This window comes from Aptenodytes forsteri, unplaced genomic scaffold (genome assembly GCF_000699145.1).
Source record: "Aptenodytes forsteri isolate BGI_AS27 unplaced genomic scaffold, ASM69914v1 Scaffold193, whole genome shotgun sequence".
NCBI lineage: Eukaryota > Metazoa > Chordata > Aves > Sphenisciformes > Spheniscidae > Aptenodytes > Aptenodytes forsteri.
In genome coordinates this window covers 17,624,752-17,643,324 of record NW_008795405.1, presented here as the reverse complement: position 1 = coordinate 17,643,324, position 18,573 = coordinate 17,624,752, and the positions used below count along the sequence as shown (strand labels likewise).

The window sequence follows — 18,573 nt, the reverse complement described above, 5'->3', positions numbered from 1 at the left end:
AAAGAGAGTAGCAAAGACTTACCTTATCTAACACAGCAAAATGAAAGCCAGAAAGAGGTATTACTGCTACCTGTAAGCCTATCCAAGAGTAAGCAAGAATGGGGGAAGGAAAAGTTATTTTAAGCTAAAAAAACCCAAAACAAAAAAAACCCCCACACAACAAAAAACCCTCAGTGTTGGCTCTAATCTGTCACAATCTCCCAAGGTGTTCTTGGGAGAAAAGGCAGTAGGAAGCAGAAGTGTCCATTCACTTGCTCCTTTCCCAGCTCCAGCACTGGGACTGCATATCCACATCAAGTTCAAGGTTCAGTGCCAAGACTGTTTTAACCTGATCCAAAATCCTTTGCCTGCAACTGTACTCATTTGACCTAGTAGAGATGTTTCAGAGAGCTAAAGCCACAGAAAACTGAACTATCTGAACTATTAAAATGAAATCAGTTATTTTTCTACCAGTTTCCCTTTCTGAAGCAGCTCACAATGGAATCACAAAAGCACCACTAACATTAATTTGGCAACAGTGATTTAGATCAGCTTTTGCTACTGCAACCTCAGTCCTCGACTTTCCAACCCTTACCAGAAGAGCCAACCTGTAACACTACACGATGTCAACCCTAGATTGCCTTGGTGTCTGCGGAAAAGACTCCTTTCTGAAAACCCTGAGAAAGTTACCCTACTTTATTTTCGTAGAGGATGGATCGGAGGACTAAAAAAAGCAATCTGTAAGAACCTGACAATATTCTTCCCACTCCTCTGACCCCCTTGAATCAACTGGCCAGGCAGACTGTTCAGGTGTACAACTCTGTCAGTCCCAGAGCTTCTTAACTGCTATTTACATCCACTATAGTAATGTTTTTCCAATGAAGTTTGATTAGTCCATGAGAATCCACAGACAACACTCTAGTAGTTTTGAGTAGTAGTACTTTCCCCCCCCCCCCAATATATGTGATAATCTAAGGAATTTATCTTTTCTGGGCTGCTCGAACATAAGATTTTTGTTTTTAGATTACCCCTGCTTAAATAACTGTCAAATTTGTCTTTTCAATTCTGTTACCGATTGTACCTTTAGTATTCTTTAACATGACAAGGCTGCCACATCACTCCTAATAAAAGGTAACAATGTGACAAACAGCAAGTCCAAAAGCCCAGTCAGAGCTGACTGAAATAACACAACACAATGGGAACAGCTTTTGACAGCAGTTCACTACCTTTCATCTGGACTCTGACTTTAGTCCCAGGGATAGGAACAAGTTTTTACATTTGCAAGCCAAAAATGGGACTCTCTTTTTTGCCTTAGGTAAGAGAGAGACATGGGATTTCACAGATGTACTGCCAAAGACTAACATCTAGACCCCCTAGTTGCTTACATTTTTTAAATCTGCTCACAGAATTAACTATACAATTAATTTGCATTTGATATCTCCAATACTATACTATAGCAATAGGTAAGCATTTACACAACTAGCTTTAAATTTGCCTATAGATACAGCCTTCATGCATTTTCCATCAAAACCTATGTTTCACTGATTCCTTGGGGCTTAGAGGGTGCCGATACGACAAAATAACGATCCAGTTAAATATCCAGAACAATGTGCTTACAAAGGCCATTATGCCAAAAGAAAAAGAAACTACTTTTTATAAACCTATACTCAAAAATTAAACAGTAGCACCTATAAGTGACCCAATATCTGGGCAAGGGTAGCCAGTGCTACACTGAAGAACATTTCTCCCTTCCTTCCCTCTAATTTTTATTCTTTCCTACAAATGAAGCAATTCAAGTGGAAAGCTTTATCTTTGATTCAGCTATATGTCTATCTAGCCACAGCAAAGGGTTTACTGCAAACAGGCATACAAAAGAAAAATGACTGTAATTCTATTTATCTTCCAAATCACAACTGATATCAGTGAATTCCCAAATTATCCAAGTCAGAACTGCTCAAAGAATTTTTTTTTTCCAAGCATAGTTTTAAAACATTATCACCTACAGAAATGAGTGACATATTCAAGCAAAGAGCTCTGCAGGATTTGTAAAAGAATTCTACATTTATACAGTAACATCCAATTATTTTAGGATTTTTTGATTAGGGACAAAGGTTCATACCTCACAGCAGACAAGACAGTTACAAAGGACTAAACTGATTCCAATCAAGATGCTTTAAGGAATGAGTTATGATTTATGTAATCTGATTTTATAGTTATTAATTTTAAAATCAAGATGAAACTTGGAAAAATTCTGTTTATCTAAAAAGCAAAGACTGTTTTTTCTTTTAAATCTGTATTGCTTTGTGTGAATTTTACAGGCTTTCATAGGCAAAAATAAAATATTAAGAACTAAAGCCTGAAGCCTGTACCCTCAGACAGTTACCTAACTGATTTTGATTTTAGCGTGATGAAAGATGTGCGCCTGCTTCCATATGACAGCACTTATTCATTAACTGCCTTAACACTCAGGTTCTGCTTTCATTTTTATTAGGGTGTTACATTAATCTTCTTAGACCTTCCATGTTTTTAAATATTTTTAAAATAAAACTAATCAGAGAAAGTCTCCACACATAGCACCATAAGAAACAGAGATGCGAGACCAAACATCAGCGCTTTCTAATTCAATTTCTTCTTCTTTTTTTCATACATATTTAAAAAAATTTAAAAAGAGAATCAAGAGCACTTATGTGCTTCTATTGTTGCCCTAAGGTACAAGTAACTTCTTGGACAATCATAATCTTCTCCTACTGAACAACAGAATGGCTACAGCTAGGACAACACAACATAAAGAAACAGATGAAAACGTAAAAAAAAAATCAAAATCAAAGTTAAATGCTCATTCACACAGAGAAAATAAAAAATATAAAAAGGCATAAGCACTGAAAGCAGTTCCTTTTGTTCGCGATCTTTGAGGTGAAAGGTGTGGCAGCTGACATTCAGCTCAAAGTGCAGCTATGACAAATGCAACTTGACTGAAGTAGACTTCTTACTGAATTTCTTGGTTATCTTTTTGTTGCCATCTATCATCAAAAGGCTTTAACAAAAATCATATATTACATAATCTCCTCCATATTATCTGAGCTGCCATACTAATGTATAAAAACTGACGGGCCAACTGCTATATGCATTTAGTTTATTTTTTTGGCTGCATTAAACAGTTGACAGCCTTTCATTTTAGCTTGCCTGTGTTGAGGCATAACCAATGCCTGTGCTGTGTACAGCATAAGCAATTATTTTCTTCTGGGTTTCCCCATAAACTAGCTGTTTGTTTTATTTCTCTAATTTAGTTTCTGCAGAATTGAGGGATTAAATACTGCTACTTTTTAAGTGCATCCCCTGTTTTCTTCATCATATTAACATTATAACAGTGTTCTGAATTATCAAAATTGACCAATAATTACTCCCATGTCCCAGTTATTTTTAGAGTGATTGTCACTATTAAAGCCTGAGTGCATTTGTTCTACTTTGCTTTAACCTATTTATTTTGCCTTGGAACATAATACTGAAAGAGTTCAGACACTCAAATTCTTACAGTTGCTTTTCAACTGTAAAACAAACTCCTATTATAAAACCACAGATACCAGATTAATTCAAACTTACATTTATTCCTTCATTATCTGTCGTCTATGCAGATACATACTATACACTAGCATGTCAGGAGCTCTGCAAACAAATGTACTGTGCAGTTTATAAGCTAAAGATTGACACAGCAAATGAATCTTCAGCCATTACTACCCTCCTTAGGCATTATAGCAGCAATTCTCCAGTGCAGCCATATAGGCTGTTAAGCAGCCACCAGGGATTTGGTGAATATCTATTATTCTAACATATTTTCATTATTCAGAATTACGTATTTGTCATGGTGGCCTACATGGCTACAACAGAAATATGTTCAAAACTACTGCATAACAGCTGAAACTATTAAAAAAAAAAAAAGGGAAAAAATAGGAAGCACATGAGCCTCAGATGATAGAGAAGCCAACTTGATAACATCAAACTTCTAATCATAAATGCTTCTTTTCTGATGACCCTCCTCATTTCCTAGCTCTTTCTGCCTTTGATACATAACAGCAACGTGTACCAACCCAGGAAATATTCCCTGAGTTTGTCAGCTGTATTCAGAGAGATCTGTAAATTCTCATACATTACCTTCTGCACAGACTTTTACATTGTTCATCTTGGATGCAAACTACTGAACAAAATGCCACATACAACTTAAAATTCCCAGCCCTTTACATTCCATTTCTGTTACATGAAAGAAAAACTAGGCTGCTGATAAGGAGACTCCTGTTTTATCATCATATATTAATTCTTATCTAGAACTGTAATGTAAAACGGGTTATTTGTCACTTTATTACACAGCTTTCAATTGAGTATTCCAATTTCCTTCTTACTACGTCCAAAGAAATAAAGTTATTTATACAATACCTTGAAATGAACAGTGTGCTTCAAATCATCAAGATAAAATTCTTCAATTGCATAAGGTTTGCCTTCCACCTTAAATACGTAGGCTGGATTCAAACCATTATGAACTGGAAGTGCAAAGTAATCAGCAAATTCTTCACAGTTGATAGAAGCAGACATCAATATCACCTGTTAAAAAATTGCACAGCAAATGTAAAACATTAATTTTAACACAAAATGCCATGCTACACTGGAATCTCCACTTATTTTTTATGCTAAAATGGTCTAATTTTGGTTACTACAGGTATGTATCCTAGGCACTTTAAGACAATCAAAGCTAAATGCTTAAGATTCCCTAGGTAGCATGTGGAGAAAGGTAAGCATCTGTAAGGGAACAGCTCAGGCTAGATGCTTAGGGCAGACAACATGGTAAAGGCTCAACCTAAAAACATGTAGTACTCTTCCTTAAGCTTATGATCTCTATATGCTCCTCAAAAGAAAAAAGTGTACGCTAAGTATTTTCAACTCCTGTTTTACTAAACAGTTAGATTAGATATCAGTGCCTTTAACTCCATCAAAAGATGGGCTTACTCCTATAAGAGCAGTAACTGTAATTATAACCCAGCCTTGAAAACGTTACTACAATGATAAGGTTTCTTTCAGTTTCAATTAAACTCTCAAGGATCACACTAAACTTCTCGCTCTGTTTGCTGACTCTGCCAAGATTCTTAACCTGCATTCACCTAAACAGAAGAACAGAAATCACATTTGCTACCTGGTGACACCTTTTCTTTCAATTATTATGAAATTCGGAATTTACAGCTTTGTTGTTTTCTCTCTGGTTAGATGGCATGATATGTGCAGAATGGGGGAAGGGAGAAGAATGAAGTAACTTAGCGGCTATGGCTATTTACCCTCTAACCCCTCTATTCAGAATGTGCTCCCACTGCTTAGCACAGCCAGCTGGAATAAACTAGACAGCTTCAACTTGAAAAAGGACAAAGAGCCAAGGAGTTACAATGAACTGTGTAGCGTTCAGCTTCTTTATCTTCAGGTCTCCTGAGTCACTCTAAGCAGTACTTGTAAACTGGGACATGGTCTGTCCTCTTTTGCTTTCCTGACACCTTGCATGAATTAAAAAATGGAATGAAATAAAGACATCAACACCCAAAACAAAAATGCAATTAAATACAAGAGCATCCCCCTTATGAAGTGACAGGCAGGCAAGCTAATGAAGCGGGCATTGTATCACTGTGCTCAGCTCCAAAGCATGTGTAAAAGCACAAGGAATACATGGAGAGTGTAGACTAAATCATGAAGTCATTTAACATGATCCTGAAAGGAGGAGAAATCTGAAAGGACATAATTCTGCAAATATTATATGAAACCTGTCCCACTACAGCATGAACTGCCTCATGGCTCAATAGATAGTGGCTCACCTATGCTAGGCAAGCAGGCTAAATGTAACCTTGCCTGAAGGCAATTGAAACAAAATCCAATCTAAATTATCCTAACCTATCCTTACAGGCAAGGAATATTAAATTACCTCTTCTTCTAGACAATCTTTGTAATTTGCACTCTCTAATCTGCATGGAGTCCTTCCAAACTGTAAGGAAAACCATAGGTTCCTAACAGAGCGCCTGAAGGATCACATTACTAAACCAAGAGTTTGATCTACTCCCAAAGCAGAAATTCAACAAGCATGTATCACCAACATGGCAGAGGAACACATTGGAATAGAGGGTAATCGAAGTAGACAGTTCTTCCAAGATCAAGCAGTCCAAAAACACTCATGCAGCATGGATATATCTAAAGCCCCACCATATGACACCAAAAATATGCACAGTAGCAACTTCTCACTTCAGATGTCCCTGAATGGCAATTTGCTAGAACCTGGAACTATGACTATCTTTATCCTGTTCTTACTTTCCTACCTAAGCAGCTGTTACTAGTCACTATCAGAAATTACACTGTTTGGTCTGACCCAATAGAGCCATTCTTACAGTTGTAGGTTTTCTTGCAACAACCCCATCCCGGCAAGAGCATCCTTAGAACAGTCAATCAAATGTCTGCCTGTGATCTAAAAGCAATAATCTGCACCAGCCATCTGCCAGAAAACTCAGCAGAGTTGGTAGGTGAACCACAACAGGTAGATCTTGTCCTCCATATGTCAGAATCACTCCTGCCATCCTGTTAGTTGATGCAGCGTTGAATTACCTGCTACTTCTGTGGTCTGCAATGTCCAGATTAGGAGACAAACACCTCATGTATTTCATTCACCCTGAATTATAAATACATTTTTTTCCCCTTAAACAGGCCTCCTTGCACCCTTTTGTTTGAGGAATCCGGGGGGGGGGGGGGGGGGAGAATCTTGCATTTTCTAAATGAATTTGCCACATGATCAACGCTCCCTTCCTTTACAGTTTTTCAAAAGGGGCTGAAAAGGGATGAAGTAGGAGACACTGGGTTTAGTGTATAAATTCAAACTGAATTACCTGTTCCACTCTGCTAAAACCCAGCAATTGAGATAAAGAGTTCCTCCCTCCCCACCATAAAAATTTCAAAGACCCCCCCCCTTTCAAAGGGACCCCCCCCCCCAATGTAAGATTGTCTCAGATGTATACAATATGAAACTGTCATCTGAAGAAACAACTGCAGAGAAGGATATAAAGGAGATAAAGTTTTCCAGTGACAATTTTGAGAGATTTAATCAGAATTATAGAGGAAAAAAAATCTTTCAGGAAACTATAAAAGAAAAATGTTTTCTAACAGAAAAGACAATAGGACCTGTAGGGTTTCCTGCCATTGACAACAACCAGATAATCAGCATCAAGGGCAAACTTTTCTCAAACTGACTATGATCAAATTATTTGGTATTCTTGGTAAGCAGAGCCAGGTGCTAAGAAAAGCTGAATAGCTTCACACTACTGTGTCTGAATTTAAAGACAAGCGAGTTTTCTTATCCGCAAGAAAAGGGATAAAAAGTAAAAGAGATGAAGTGCACAGACATGCCCTATGCCAACTGGAAGGGCACTTTCAGTGAGTGAGAACATGCTTGGAAGATCTAAAGACCAAGTTATCCGAGTTTGAATCAATGTGGTGGATTGTACAGAAGAAAACAGATTCCCTTCCAATAGCAACAAAAATAGCCAACATAGATTCAGGTTACATCTGTTTTGAACAGAACAGTTTGCAGTAACTGAACAATTAACCGAAGCATTTAAGGGGTAAGTACAGTCTCACAAAATTTCTGCAGTCCCAAACAGCTGCACAGAAATATACCTAGTTAGCCTAACTATCACCTGTTATTTAATTTCTTACAATTCAAGAGTCCATTACTTTGAGACCACAAAGACTAAATATGTCATGCTAAATCTCTGCAAACTCTGCTTTAGTACAAAGCACAATTACCTAACATGCAGAGAAAAATCTCAGCCACGTTTTACTACCAGTTCTGCCTAGAAATTACAATACAGCATTTCTGGCTTTTGGTATTTTTCCAAATGTTTTATTTTAAAAAAAGCTCAGTATTTCCAAGAGTTAATGCTACCATATCTAACCAAGGATAAAGCGCTGCCCTCAATACCCAATACGTAATTCTAATCAAATATCCATCTTGCATTTTTTAGCCTTAAGCAGACTTTAGAAACTAATGCATTCTAACATGAGGAAAAAAAGTCTCTCAGAACACATTACAGCAGCCAGGAAAAGAATGCCCTTTAGCTTGCTTGCTTACGAAGAGTGGCAAACTAAATAGTATTTTAGTAAAAAATAATGACACATTTGAAGGTAAGTTCTTTAGAACATGCCCTTTGTAGATCAAAAACATAAAAATTTATTCTTGCAAGAAAAAGCAGCAGAATATACTTTGAACCTACCTTTACAGATTGTGAATTTGTACGCAACAGTTTACGGATCACCAAGAGCAAGAAATCCATTTCTTCTGTACGCTCATGCACCTGGAAGACATTGTCCACAATTTAATTTTCATTAATTCATGCTCTTCTTTCTGACAATCTCTTCCTTTGCTACTCAATTTCATGCGTTATTTTCGTAACTTGGAACAATACATTTTCATAGAAGAAAACAGACCTTTTAAGAATATGCATGTTAATCACATCTTAAAATCCCAACACAGCTTTTCAAATGACTACAGCACCCTTTGCAAAAATCATATGCCACTATTAAGTCATGAAAATTGTAGAATGACTAGAAAACCAATTGTGAGCTCTAGCCACGAGTCCTACCAGAATTGACTATAACAGCTGAAGTGATACTGAAGATGGGTAAGTCAGTTGTACTGGTAAGATCACAAATGATCCAGGCAGGGACTAAGTCGGCTTGTCTAACAGCTAAACAAATTGAATCGACTCCCTGTGTTCCCAATGGCTTCTAGCTATGATAAAATACACAACTGCTTTCTAAAACATTATTTTCCACCCAATTCTTTATATATCCTAGCACCTGACTTTTCTGCTTGCTCCTTGCAGTTCAATAAATACTTCTTCTCAACATTATTGATGATCATATCCCTTTCTTGAATTATTACAGTTTAAATATATTAAGTGCAGCAGCTTTTTCAGAGCTTAACCTTCAAAGGTCAACATTCATCCCCCGTAAGGTAATTAGCATATTCTAACATAACAAAGATATATTCAGTATTGCCCCATTACAAAAAAGATTTAGCTAAGGCAGTTTTCAGGCTGACAGCAAGATCTTGCTGTGAGAAGCCGTGATTTTCAGACTTAGGTTTGCTTGGGTATGCTCCCCAACACCTGCAGTACACTAACAAGGCTGAGACCTGCAATTAAGAATGAAGTGGAGAGCATCTGGTTGCTAAAATCATAGAATGGTTTGGGTTAGAAGGGACCTTTGAAGGTCATCTAGTCCAACTCTTCTGAAATGAGCAATGACATCTTCAGAAAATGGTTCCTATTGGGTTAAGATTACAATCTGCGAGGTAAATGTGGGGGGGAAAAGTGGCGTATGGGGAACAGGAGGGACTGGAATTTTGGCTGAGGAAGCAAAACACACATACAGTCTTGAAAGCTAGTAAGTGCTGAAAGAAGTGGTACAAGCTGCTATCGTCAGTTCAAATTACAGCACCCAAGCAAACAAGGTTTTTCAAACCTCTGCATAAATCTGTTCTCCTGCACAGGGGGCCATAAAACTTTACTCATTAATTTTGGTACCTAATAAAGGAACAATCAACAAACAAACAACACTTCTCTATGTAAGCAGCTTCTATTGTTAAACTTTTGCATCTTACATCTAATTTGCATTTCATTATCTTAGGCTTAAAAATATTAAGGTTTGCAAGACCCTGATAACATATTAGAGTGGTGTCAAATCTTTCCCATGAAGACAACTGGTACAATTCTTTAGGATTTGGGGGTTTTTGTTGTTTTTGTCTGTTTGAATGAAGTCCTAAAGTTTCTTCATACAAAAGTGTAACTATTTGCTTAATCTTTTCCAGTTTTTCAATGTGCCATCTCAAGTGCAGTCATGACAGCCTTCATTATTACTGTAATGGTCTCACAGTATACCAAGTACTGTCTTCCCTGCTCCTCAAATATCCAAGAATCAAAGTCACTCTCAGCTACAATACCGTAACAGAATAAAAATGAAAACCAGCAGAAAAAGCTCTCTTCTGCGCTACTACATCCAAGATTTAGTCCTACACCTTACATGTGATTTACATTCATGGTTTGTGATAGCACAATTTCACATCTGACCATATTTAACAGTCAAATACTGTTTACCTCAGAAAATAAGCATAAAAACACATAGAAATCTACAAATTACAAAAAATGCTGCAAGTATATTTTCTTTAGCTTTTTAGTGAAGTGACAGCAATAATGAGGAGCCACACAAGTGGACTGTAAATCTGGCCAGAAGACAGAATTTTCAGAGGGCTTTTTTATTTTTCAGAACATCCGTGAAGAGTAAAGACTCTTTCGAAGGGCAGTAACAGCCAAGAGAGTAAAAACTAGCCGCCTCCTCCTCAAAGGCCTAGTCAGTAACATTCTTGGAATCCAGGCAGTGGATTTCAGAAAACATTTCAAGGCATTCATATCAAAAGCAAAGCACTCCCAAACATGCCCCCTACACCCTCATTTCTAAACCTCATTGCTCAAAGGAAAACCGAGACGAGCCTATTTAAAGAAGCGTTAGCTGGGAGAACTTATACAAAGCATCTTTACAAGTAGACGTCTGCATTTTTCTTTCTCTAGCACGGTGAGAGAGACAAAAAAGAAGAAGGTTTTCTTAATATGAAATTTAAATTTATTTCTACCAACTTACTTCATCAATGAAAATGTGTGTGAATTCAGCTAGGCTTTTGGCACAAACTACTTTCTGAAGAAGAACTCCAGTTGTCATGTACAGCAACCTTGTTTCCTTTGTGGAAATGTTCTCTAAACTTACCTAACACAATGAGAAAAAAAATAGATGTGAACAGATAGTTAACGTATTTTCAGGAATTAGGCATCTGAAAGAACTCCGAAATGAAATATTATGTAAACCCATGACAATTATTCATTCAAACTTGTAAAAGCCTCTGTACAAATGTGTTTTTAAAGCCCAGAATCAGTTAACTCAGGAAGCAAAGATTTTCTTTGGGAGAAATTAAAAAAAAAACCCAGAAGTTTATAAAATAAAGGATCAAAAATTCTTGCTGGGGGCTATAGCCTGAGAAGAATTCTTTGAAGGTTTTTAAAGGTACACACATGGATCTTTCCACTAAGAAAGAAAAAGATTTTGCCAAAACATAATTTGCTTACTGGACAGGAGAAAAGGAAAGAGGTATAAGATACCATCAAGACCAGGCAACTTATTCTTGAGAGGAAAGTTCTACAACCCTATGTTAAGCAATGGGTTTATGATTTCTAAAATACTTCTGTAACTTCAGCTATCTCAGGTGCTGCCTACTCAGGCAGGTAGGCAGAGCCATGACCATCTTTTCACTTTCTGCTTTTAAAACAGCCTCAAGCAGACAAGTCTACACTCAACTGTTCTTCTACTTCCACTTCTGCTCCGTTCACACGAGTACTTGTAAAACAAGCACAGCACATCCACATATACTGTCCTGAAGACAGTCTGGAAGCACACCACCGTTTAACATCTTTAAGACTCATTACCCTGATGAATCAATTTTGCAATTTTATGACTATTTAATTCAAGGTATCAAGTCATATAAAACACTTTGTTTAGAAACTACTTCGGAAAAAAACAACATATATAACCTCCAGTAATTCTACAAAGCAGTAACTGGAGGTTATTAATATTGGCTTAGTTAAGACTTGAGATAACGTCAGATAATAATTCTCACGTAGTTATCTAGAATGTTCACCTCTCAGAACTGAAACTTCTTTAGTAAGTGATTTACCATAAAGAGTATTTTTACTTCATCTTCCAACCCACCTGTGGAAAAATTAAACTTCAGAGTAGTGTAAAAAAACAAAAAAGCAAAAATAATTTTTCCTACTACAGCATTTGTTGTAGATATACCAAAAGAAACTGCTAAGATTTGATACTTAGACAAAGAACAGTATTCAGTAGAGATGACAATAAAGATCCTTTGGATGCAAAAATGAAGCTGATGTATCTGTGTAGCCCTGTCATAATGGTATTGCTATTACTAGTAACAGGCCATAAGCTTTGTTCCAAGTTTGCAAGGCCTTAGGACTTCTCTCTCTGAACTTTTCTTGGATCTGCCTCTACCTTTGCTTTACTTGGTCTAGCTGTGACAGCAATTTAGTGTAGCGTAGAGATATACAGGCCTGGTACAGTAGCAGAGACCTTGGGAAGTGGAGACACAGGGTGCGGAACAGAAGAAAGCAGATGAGGGATAACAGATGAGGGAGAAGCTTGGCACTGTAGACCCCATGCTATAAACAACTCTGTAATAGTCAGTTAAAAATAAAAATCCCTCAGACCTGGAACTGCACAAAATTGGTTTTATGGGTAACAAAGAGAAAGCATCTGCATAACAACCCTGCATAAACATCCTCCCACTGCCAACACCAGCGTGAACCCACTGGCCTTAGGACCCAGAGAAGCTAGTCCAGAGACAACTATTGTCAAACCACCAGTGAAACAATGACCACAGCAGTTTATTGTGGTTACTGACAAACTGCACATTAAAGCACCGGTATCTGTGTCAAAAGATGAAAGTGGCATCAAGTTTATAAATGAAGGGATAGAATTGAGTTTGAAGCTGAGTTTGACAACACGAAAGGAAGAAGTAGATTTAAGAGGAAAAACTAGCTCAAGTTTTTCACATGTTAAGAAGAAACAACAGGACATTCACGAAACAGTCTGGCCATAAATGCATGAAAGTTTTGACATAGCTGACAGGTAAATGTAGTAAAGTCAAACAAATTAAGTATGTTAATTAAGGAGTTTAAAGGAAAAGTGACAGAATATAGTTCTCCTGCAACAATTTCAATGATTAATAATATAGATGTGTCCAATTATCAGAATGCAGACAATTAGATGTTTCTGTTGGAGTCTCACTACCATTTATAGTTGTTCAACTTTAAAAGCTTAAACATCTAGTTATGAACGTTTAACAGGAGACAGCTAGAAACCTGCAATTCCACTTTAAAAGCAGATTCTCTAACATTTCTTCAGTATGCTAGATATGCTTAAAAGTAATAAAGTTACAGTACTTTTTAATGTATTTTTAAATACAATTTGAAAATTTTTTTATACCTGGTATCCTACAAATCCACCTAGTGTCCATGATCGTTCCTTGCTAATCCACCTGGCAATGCTGCTGGCACCAATTTTCCGAGGCTGGGTAACAGCAATGTTGCAGTAGATGGATTGCTGAATGCAATAATCCAAAATATATTGTGGAATCTGGGTACTCTTACCACTGCCAGTTGCTCCTTGTACAATCACAACTGAATTGCTTTCTATCAGAGATACTATCTGAAACAGTTTTTCAAGAAAACTCATAAGTCTACAAAACAACTCAAAACACATTTCAAAAAGATCTGAAGTATCAATAGCTTCCAGGCCACATATCACATCTCTGTAAAACGTTGTGCTATATTTTCTGTCATCTCCTAGGCATCTGTAGATAACCTGACGCCTAAAACACATTAGAAGATCACAGAAAAGAACGTGGGCATGCACTCACATATTTTACATAAATACCTATAAACAGGAAGTATAACAGAAATGTTTCTTCCTCTAAGAATTTTTATACAATGGTTTTGTACAACGAACAAAGGTTTTGTACAATGCTTAGAACAGGAACAGAAGTTTCCTTCTGAAAAAACAAAATGAAATACAACAAAACAAAACACGATTTTCAGCTTTATTCCATAATGAGAGAAAGTAGAATGAAATTACCTCTTCTCTGTGTTTGGCTATAGGCATATCCACACATTTATGGTTAGTTATTGGTATAGAAGTCCAATCACTTGATTCACACTGAGACAATGAAGTATCTAGGCATAAAAATAACCAAGAGTAAGTTATTTCAACAGAGAAAGGGAAAGACCAGCAGGAGAATATGATCACAGTATTTGGAAAACTAACTTCTACCAAATTTGAATCACATACTTAGGAGTATTAATAGAATTAATACTTGTTAATATTTAATAGATTGAAGAGATATTCTGTGTTTATGCAACTGCTGTTTTACTGGAGGCAGCTCTGAAAGACATTGCTTCTGCTTATAAGCCACCGTCAGTGTCAAGGATGTATACAATTTTATAATTCTATATGCTTTTCTCTTAACTAAAAAAATAGTATTTTTGCATAGTTTGTATTACAACTGCCAAATCTACCCCTGTTCCCAAGAACTTTTTTGACAATACTGAAAAAATATGCCTTATTCATGTACCCATGTGTTGTTTCCCTTAAAGCCTGTTGGATCCACAGTACAAAATAACCCATACTTGGATACAAAGACCACTATATTTCTACCACTTGGCATTTAAAACAAGTCTGGTAACTATCATGATGATCTTTCAATGTGATACTACATTCTGCAGTCTCTTGGCAGGAGTTAGTCACCGTTAGCACTGGGAAATACAGGACAAAAATCTTACAGTGCTACCAAGAATTTCTGCTCAGCAGCCTGCTGTCAGTTTGACCATGAAAAAACAAAAGAGCGACTGAACAAGTGTGGAGGCAGGTGTAGAAGGGGAAAACCAGGACAAGACTTTGGTAAACGACAATTTTGCAAGTTACAATTAAACAACTTGGCTAAAAAACCCACTATACTGAAATCAAAAGTGGAAATGCTTTCTATTTCAAATGGGTTTCACCAGGTACTATGGTGAAATTTACTTACTTATTTGCATACAAATAATAAAATCTTTAAGAAATACATACAGTAGTGGGAAAGAAATCTAGTAATCTTTCTACAAAGGAAATTTTTACTGCAAAATAAAGTCTATAAACTAAATAACTGACTACACAGTTATAGCTTCCTTTCTTCGGAAGGGTTACTAACAATCTCACACAGCAGTGAAGCAGAAGCAGGCAGAACAACTTCTTTTGTTTCTGTACCATACCTGAATGTGCTCCGAATCTCCAAATTGCCTTCAAGTGTCAAGGAATACAAAATGAGTTATTCCCACATTAAAACAAACCCCCAAAAGCTGGGCAGTTCATTAAGACAGTTTCATAAAGCACTAAAAAACAGAGTTGTCCTGAAGCCACACTCTCCAACAAGAAAGGTTCTTTACCTAGATTCTGTGTAACGCAACAGTTATAGGTGATCATTGCACAATGACTTAGTTAGCACTACTGAACACATTCAAACCAGAACTTAATCTCAGCATCCCTGGAAAATATTAACTGTCCTCTTTAAAATACTTTTGGTCAAGTTTCTAAATATATTCCCCAGGAAAATTAATATATAGCGTTCTGTCACAGCAACACTGTACAAAGGCTGACTGGCTTCCCTCTGGCACAAACATGTCACTACTGAGACATCAGCAGCTCTGCATGATTTGACCAATGCTGGAAGAAATCTCAAGCTGCTAGGGAAAAGATCCCGGTGTCAGCATATTCCTGCTAAAGCAACATAGCCTTCCCACCTCTATCAGGTTTTTCATGTAACGATTGCAATTTTGAAAAATGTGTTACAAGTATACAACAGAAGACAGCAGCAGTTCTATAACAGTGCTTATAAAAAAGGAGGGACAAAAAAATTTAAATGGTAGGATTCACATTATAAGCTTCTCTAACTCAGTAAAAACCCAGTGTATCAATAAGAAATCATTAACCTAAAATTCAATTAAGAACTTTATTTAAAAAATACAAACAAAAAACCCAGAAACAAATAAACAACCACCAGTATTCATGTACTTGCTGAATAATCAGATCAATTTAATCAATTTTGTATATCTCATTTTTTTCATTGATGAAATGTAGCTTTTTTAATATTGCTTTTTACATGACAGTTCTATGACAGCAATATCTTACCTTCTCCTAAGCACAGAAGTTTGGAAAAAAAATACCAAAAGTAAATGGTCATCCAATGTTAGCCACCATCAATATGCAGAGTTTGAGAACTGGCAGCCATATAACCATTTAGTAGATGCTGTAAGTACTAAAAACTGTATGGTTTGGTTTTTTTCTCTTCAAGACACGTACTCTGTGCTTAAACTGAAAGAAACATTACTGAGTTTGCCTGGGGAACTAATATCATGACAACTGTGAGACTTCTATCTAGAGCAGACAGTACAGTCTTGGGCCTCAGAGTAATCTGGCAACTTCAGATGAACACTGACACGACCCAAGCAGCCATCAAAAGTCCCACTCTGACAAACTGAGAGTACAAACCTTTTCTGAAATCCAATATGATTATTAGTGAAAAAACAAAACTGGGATTGGGAACTTGGGTAACCATCTTAGAAGACCAATATGATTATTAGTGAAAAAACAAAACTGGGATTGGGAACTTGGGTAACCATCTTAGAAGACCAATATGATTATTAGTGAAAAAACAAAACTGGGATTGGGAACTTGGGTAACCATCTTAGAAGACATTAACCTTTCACTTTTTTTTTTTTAAATGAAAGGTGTCGTTCTGAACAATGAAGACTCACTGCAGAATAGAAATACTTGAATATACACCCCTATGAAAGTTCCATTCAACTGTGGACTCTACACCACGCAGTGTAATTACCTTCAACTGCTGTCGTTTGGTTTTGGGGTTTTTTTAACATCTATTTATGTAATAAATCCCAAAATGAGAACTGGTCTTCAGAAAAACAGATCACCTGCGAATACAGAGGCATCTACAGATTCAAGGAGCTACAAGACTTATCAGCAAGAAAGGCATAAAGTTTCACTTTTTCAATTGCTTATACTTTCTGGAAAACATTATTAAGACTGGGACAACAAACCCAACCAGTGCGCACCTTTGTAAGGCATCATGCTCAAACATGCACCTTGGATTCTGACATATAGAGAATGCAGGACACTTCCAACCTGAAAATACTAAATTGAGGAAGCATGCAACTGCCCACCACGCTGTTTTATGACAAGCAAAATATTTCTGTGTATAAGAAGCATTAATGCTAATCCTGAATAAATAATTATATTCATTTCTCTATTCAGCGTGAGTGCAAAAAGAAACTGAAAACTCAGTTATGGGAAAGATGAATTTGCCTGCTCGCTTCCTTTTCAATTATTATTAAAGTTCTGTAGAGATATATTGACTGCCATGACTAAAACAGTCTACTGCCCATGGAAAGAGCAATTTTCCAACATCTCAGTTATTGTAGCCCATGTAGCAGATGTACTCCTTCTGGTACCTGTTCCCTGAATTGAATTTGAAGAGATCCTTTAACACAAGATTAGATTTTTGTATTCCAGTTCTGGGAGAAGAGATTATACAGCTAGATCTTGGTATCTGCCACTAATCAAATTAAAAAGAGATGCATAAAAAGTTATATACTTGAAAGTGCTAGTTAGGTCAGTCAAATGAGATGCTTACTACGTCACTGATCATTCTTCCACTGAGCTACAAACACACAAAGAGATGACAGTCAGCAAGCAAGCTCATGGGAAAGGAAAGCCACAGGAAACAACCAGGCTCCAACACTGAGCCACAAAGCATAAGGACTTCACAGTAAGTCACGCTACTTCAGTTATAATGCAATGTACATGAAGCTGCTGCTGATTGAGCCCTGAAGAGCTTAATCCAGAGCCTGGGCAAAGCGATTATCCTTCCTGACTGGGGAAAACAGGCTAACAGTTTTCTGTGTCTTGAAGTCTTGACTGCTGAAGGATGCCCTCAGGTAACATTAAAATTCCCAAGAAAACACCACAAGCAATTAGGCCTTTGCCTTCTGTTCTCCATTGCAATCCTCTTCAACTTGCACATTTTTTGAATACAAAAGGATCTGGGATGAAGATTTGTGCTATGATTAATTTTCCTGGCATGCATCTGTTCTGAATCAAAAACATTTAAGGAACTCTATAACTTAAGTTTTTTATATTTCAGAAACCTGATCAGAAACAATGTTTAAATTGCTTCTTCTCTGTAAGCAATTACTTCACCTGCGACCTAGAAGTTCCCTGGAAGAGATCTATTTAATAGTGTGAAAATAACGAAGACAGAAGAGGAAAAAAGCCTGCCATCCACAAAGCTGCATGAAAATAATGATATAAGCGTCCTTTTTAAAAAAAAAAAAAAAAAAAAAAGGAATTCATGTTGGTGGAATTCATGAAGGATTTTAGAAGCTTTCTTAAGAGTAAAACTCTTAATGCATACAGTTTAGAATACCCAGATTTGAGGGCGGAGGGGGAACACAACAAAAAACTATCTATTTTCCATAGGATGCTTAAAGTACGCAAGTGTCCCTTACACATAGCTCTGGAAGGTTTCCCCTCAACGCAACATCCTGTGACCTCACTGAATCAAAGGTGTGTTTAAGTCTGACTCTGAAACAGCCAGTACCAATTGTGAAACAAGCCCGATGGGCCAGGGAAGAACTGCTAATGCTCTACTTGTTTTGGCTAACAGTTGTGACAAACCATTTTCTTCTGCTTTTATTTAATCACTTCAACTTCCTTTTCACAGCAGTATCATTTCTACCATGTTCTGCAGAAGCCAGAACTCTAAGTGCAGTTCCCCGACAGTCTCAGTTTTCCCAACAGAAAGGCAGATTAGGCATTTATATTTGTCCTCTCAGTATAAAAGCATATGCTCTT

General features: G+C 36.9%; 1 protein-coding gene across 1 annotated transcript in view; it reads right to left on the bottom strand.

Annotated features, from left to right (window-relative positions):
• TDRD9 (tudor domain containing 9) overlaps positions 1-13,773 on the bottom strand; it is a 57,649-nt gene extending 43,876 nt beyond the window's left edge. Inside the window, 5 exon segments of the mRNA XM_019472455.1 lie at positions 4,408-4,572; positions 8,262-8,342; positions 10,687-10,809; positions 13,099-13,320; positions 13,747-13,773. Coding sequence (XP_019328000.1) covers positions 4,408-4,572; positions 8,262-8,342; positions 10,687-10,809; positions 13,099-13,320; positions 13,747-13,773 — 618 coding nt within the window.
• Between the last annotated feature and the right edge of the window lie 4,800 nt (positions 13,774-18,573).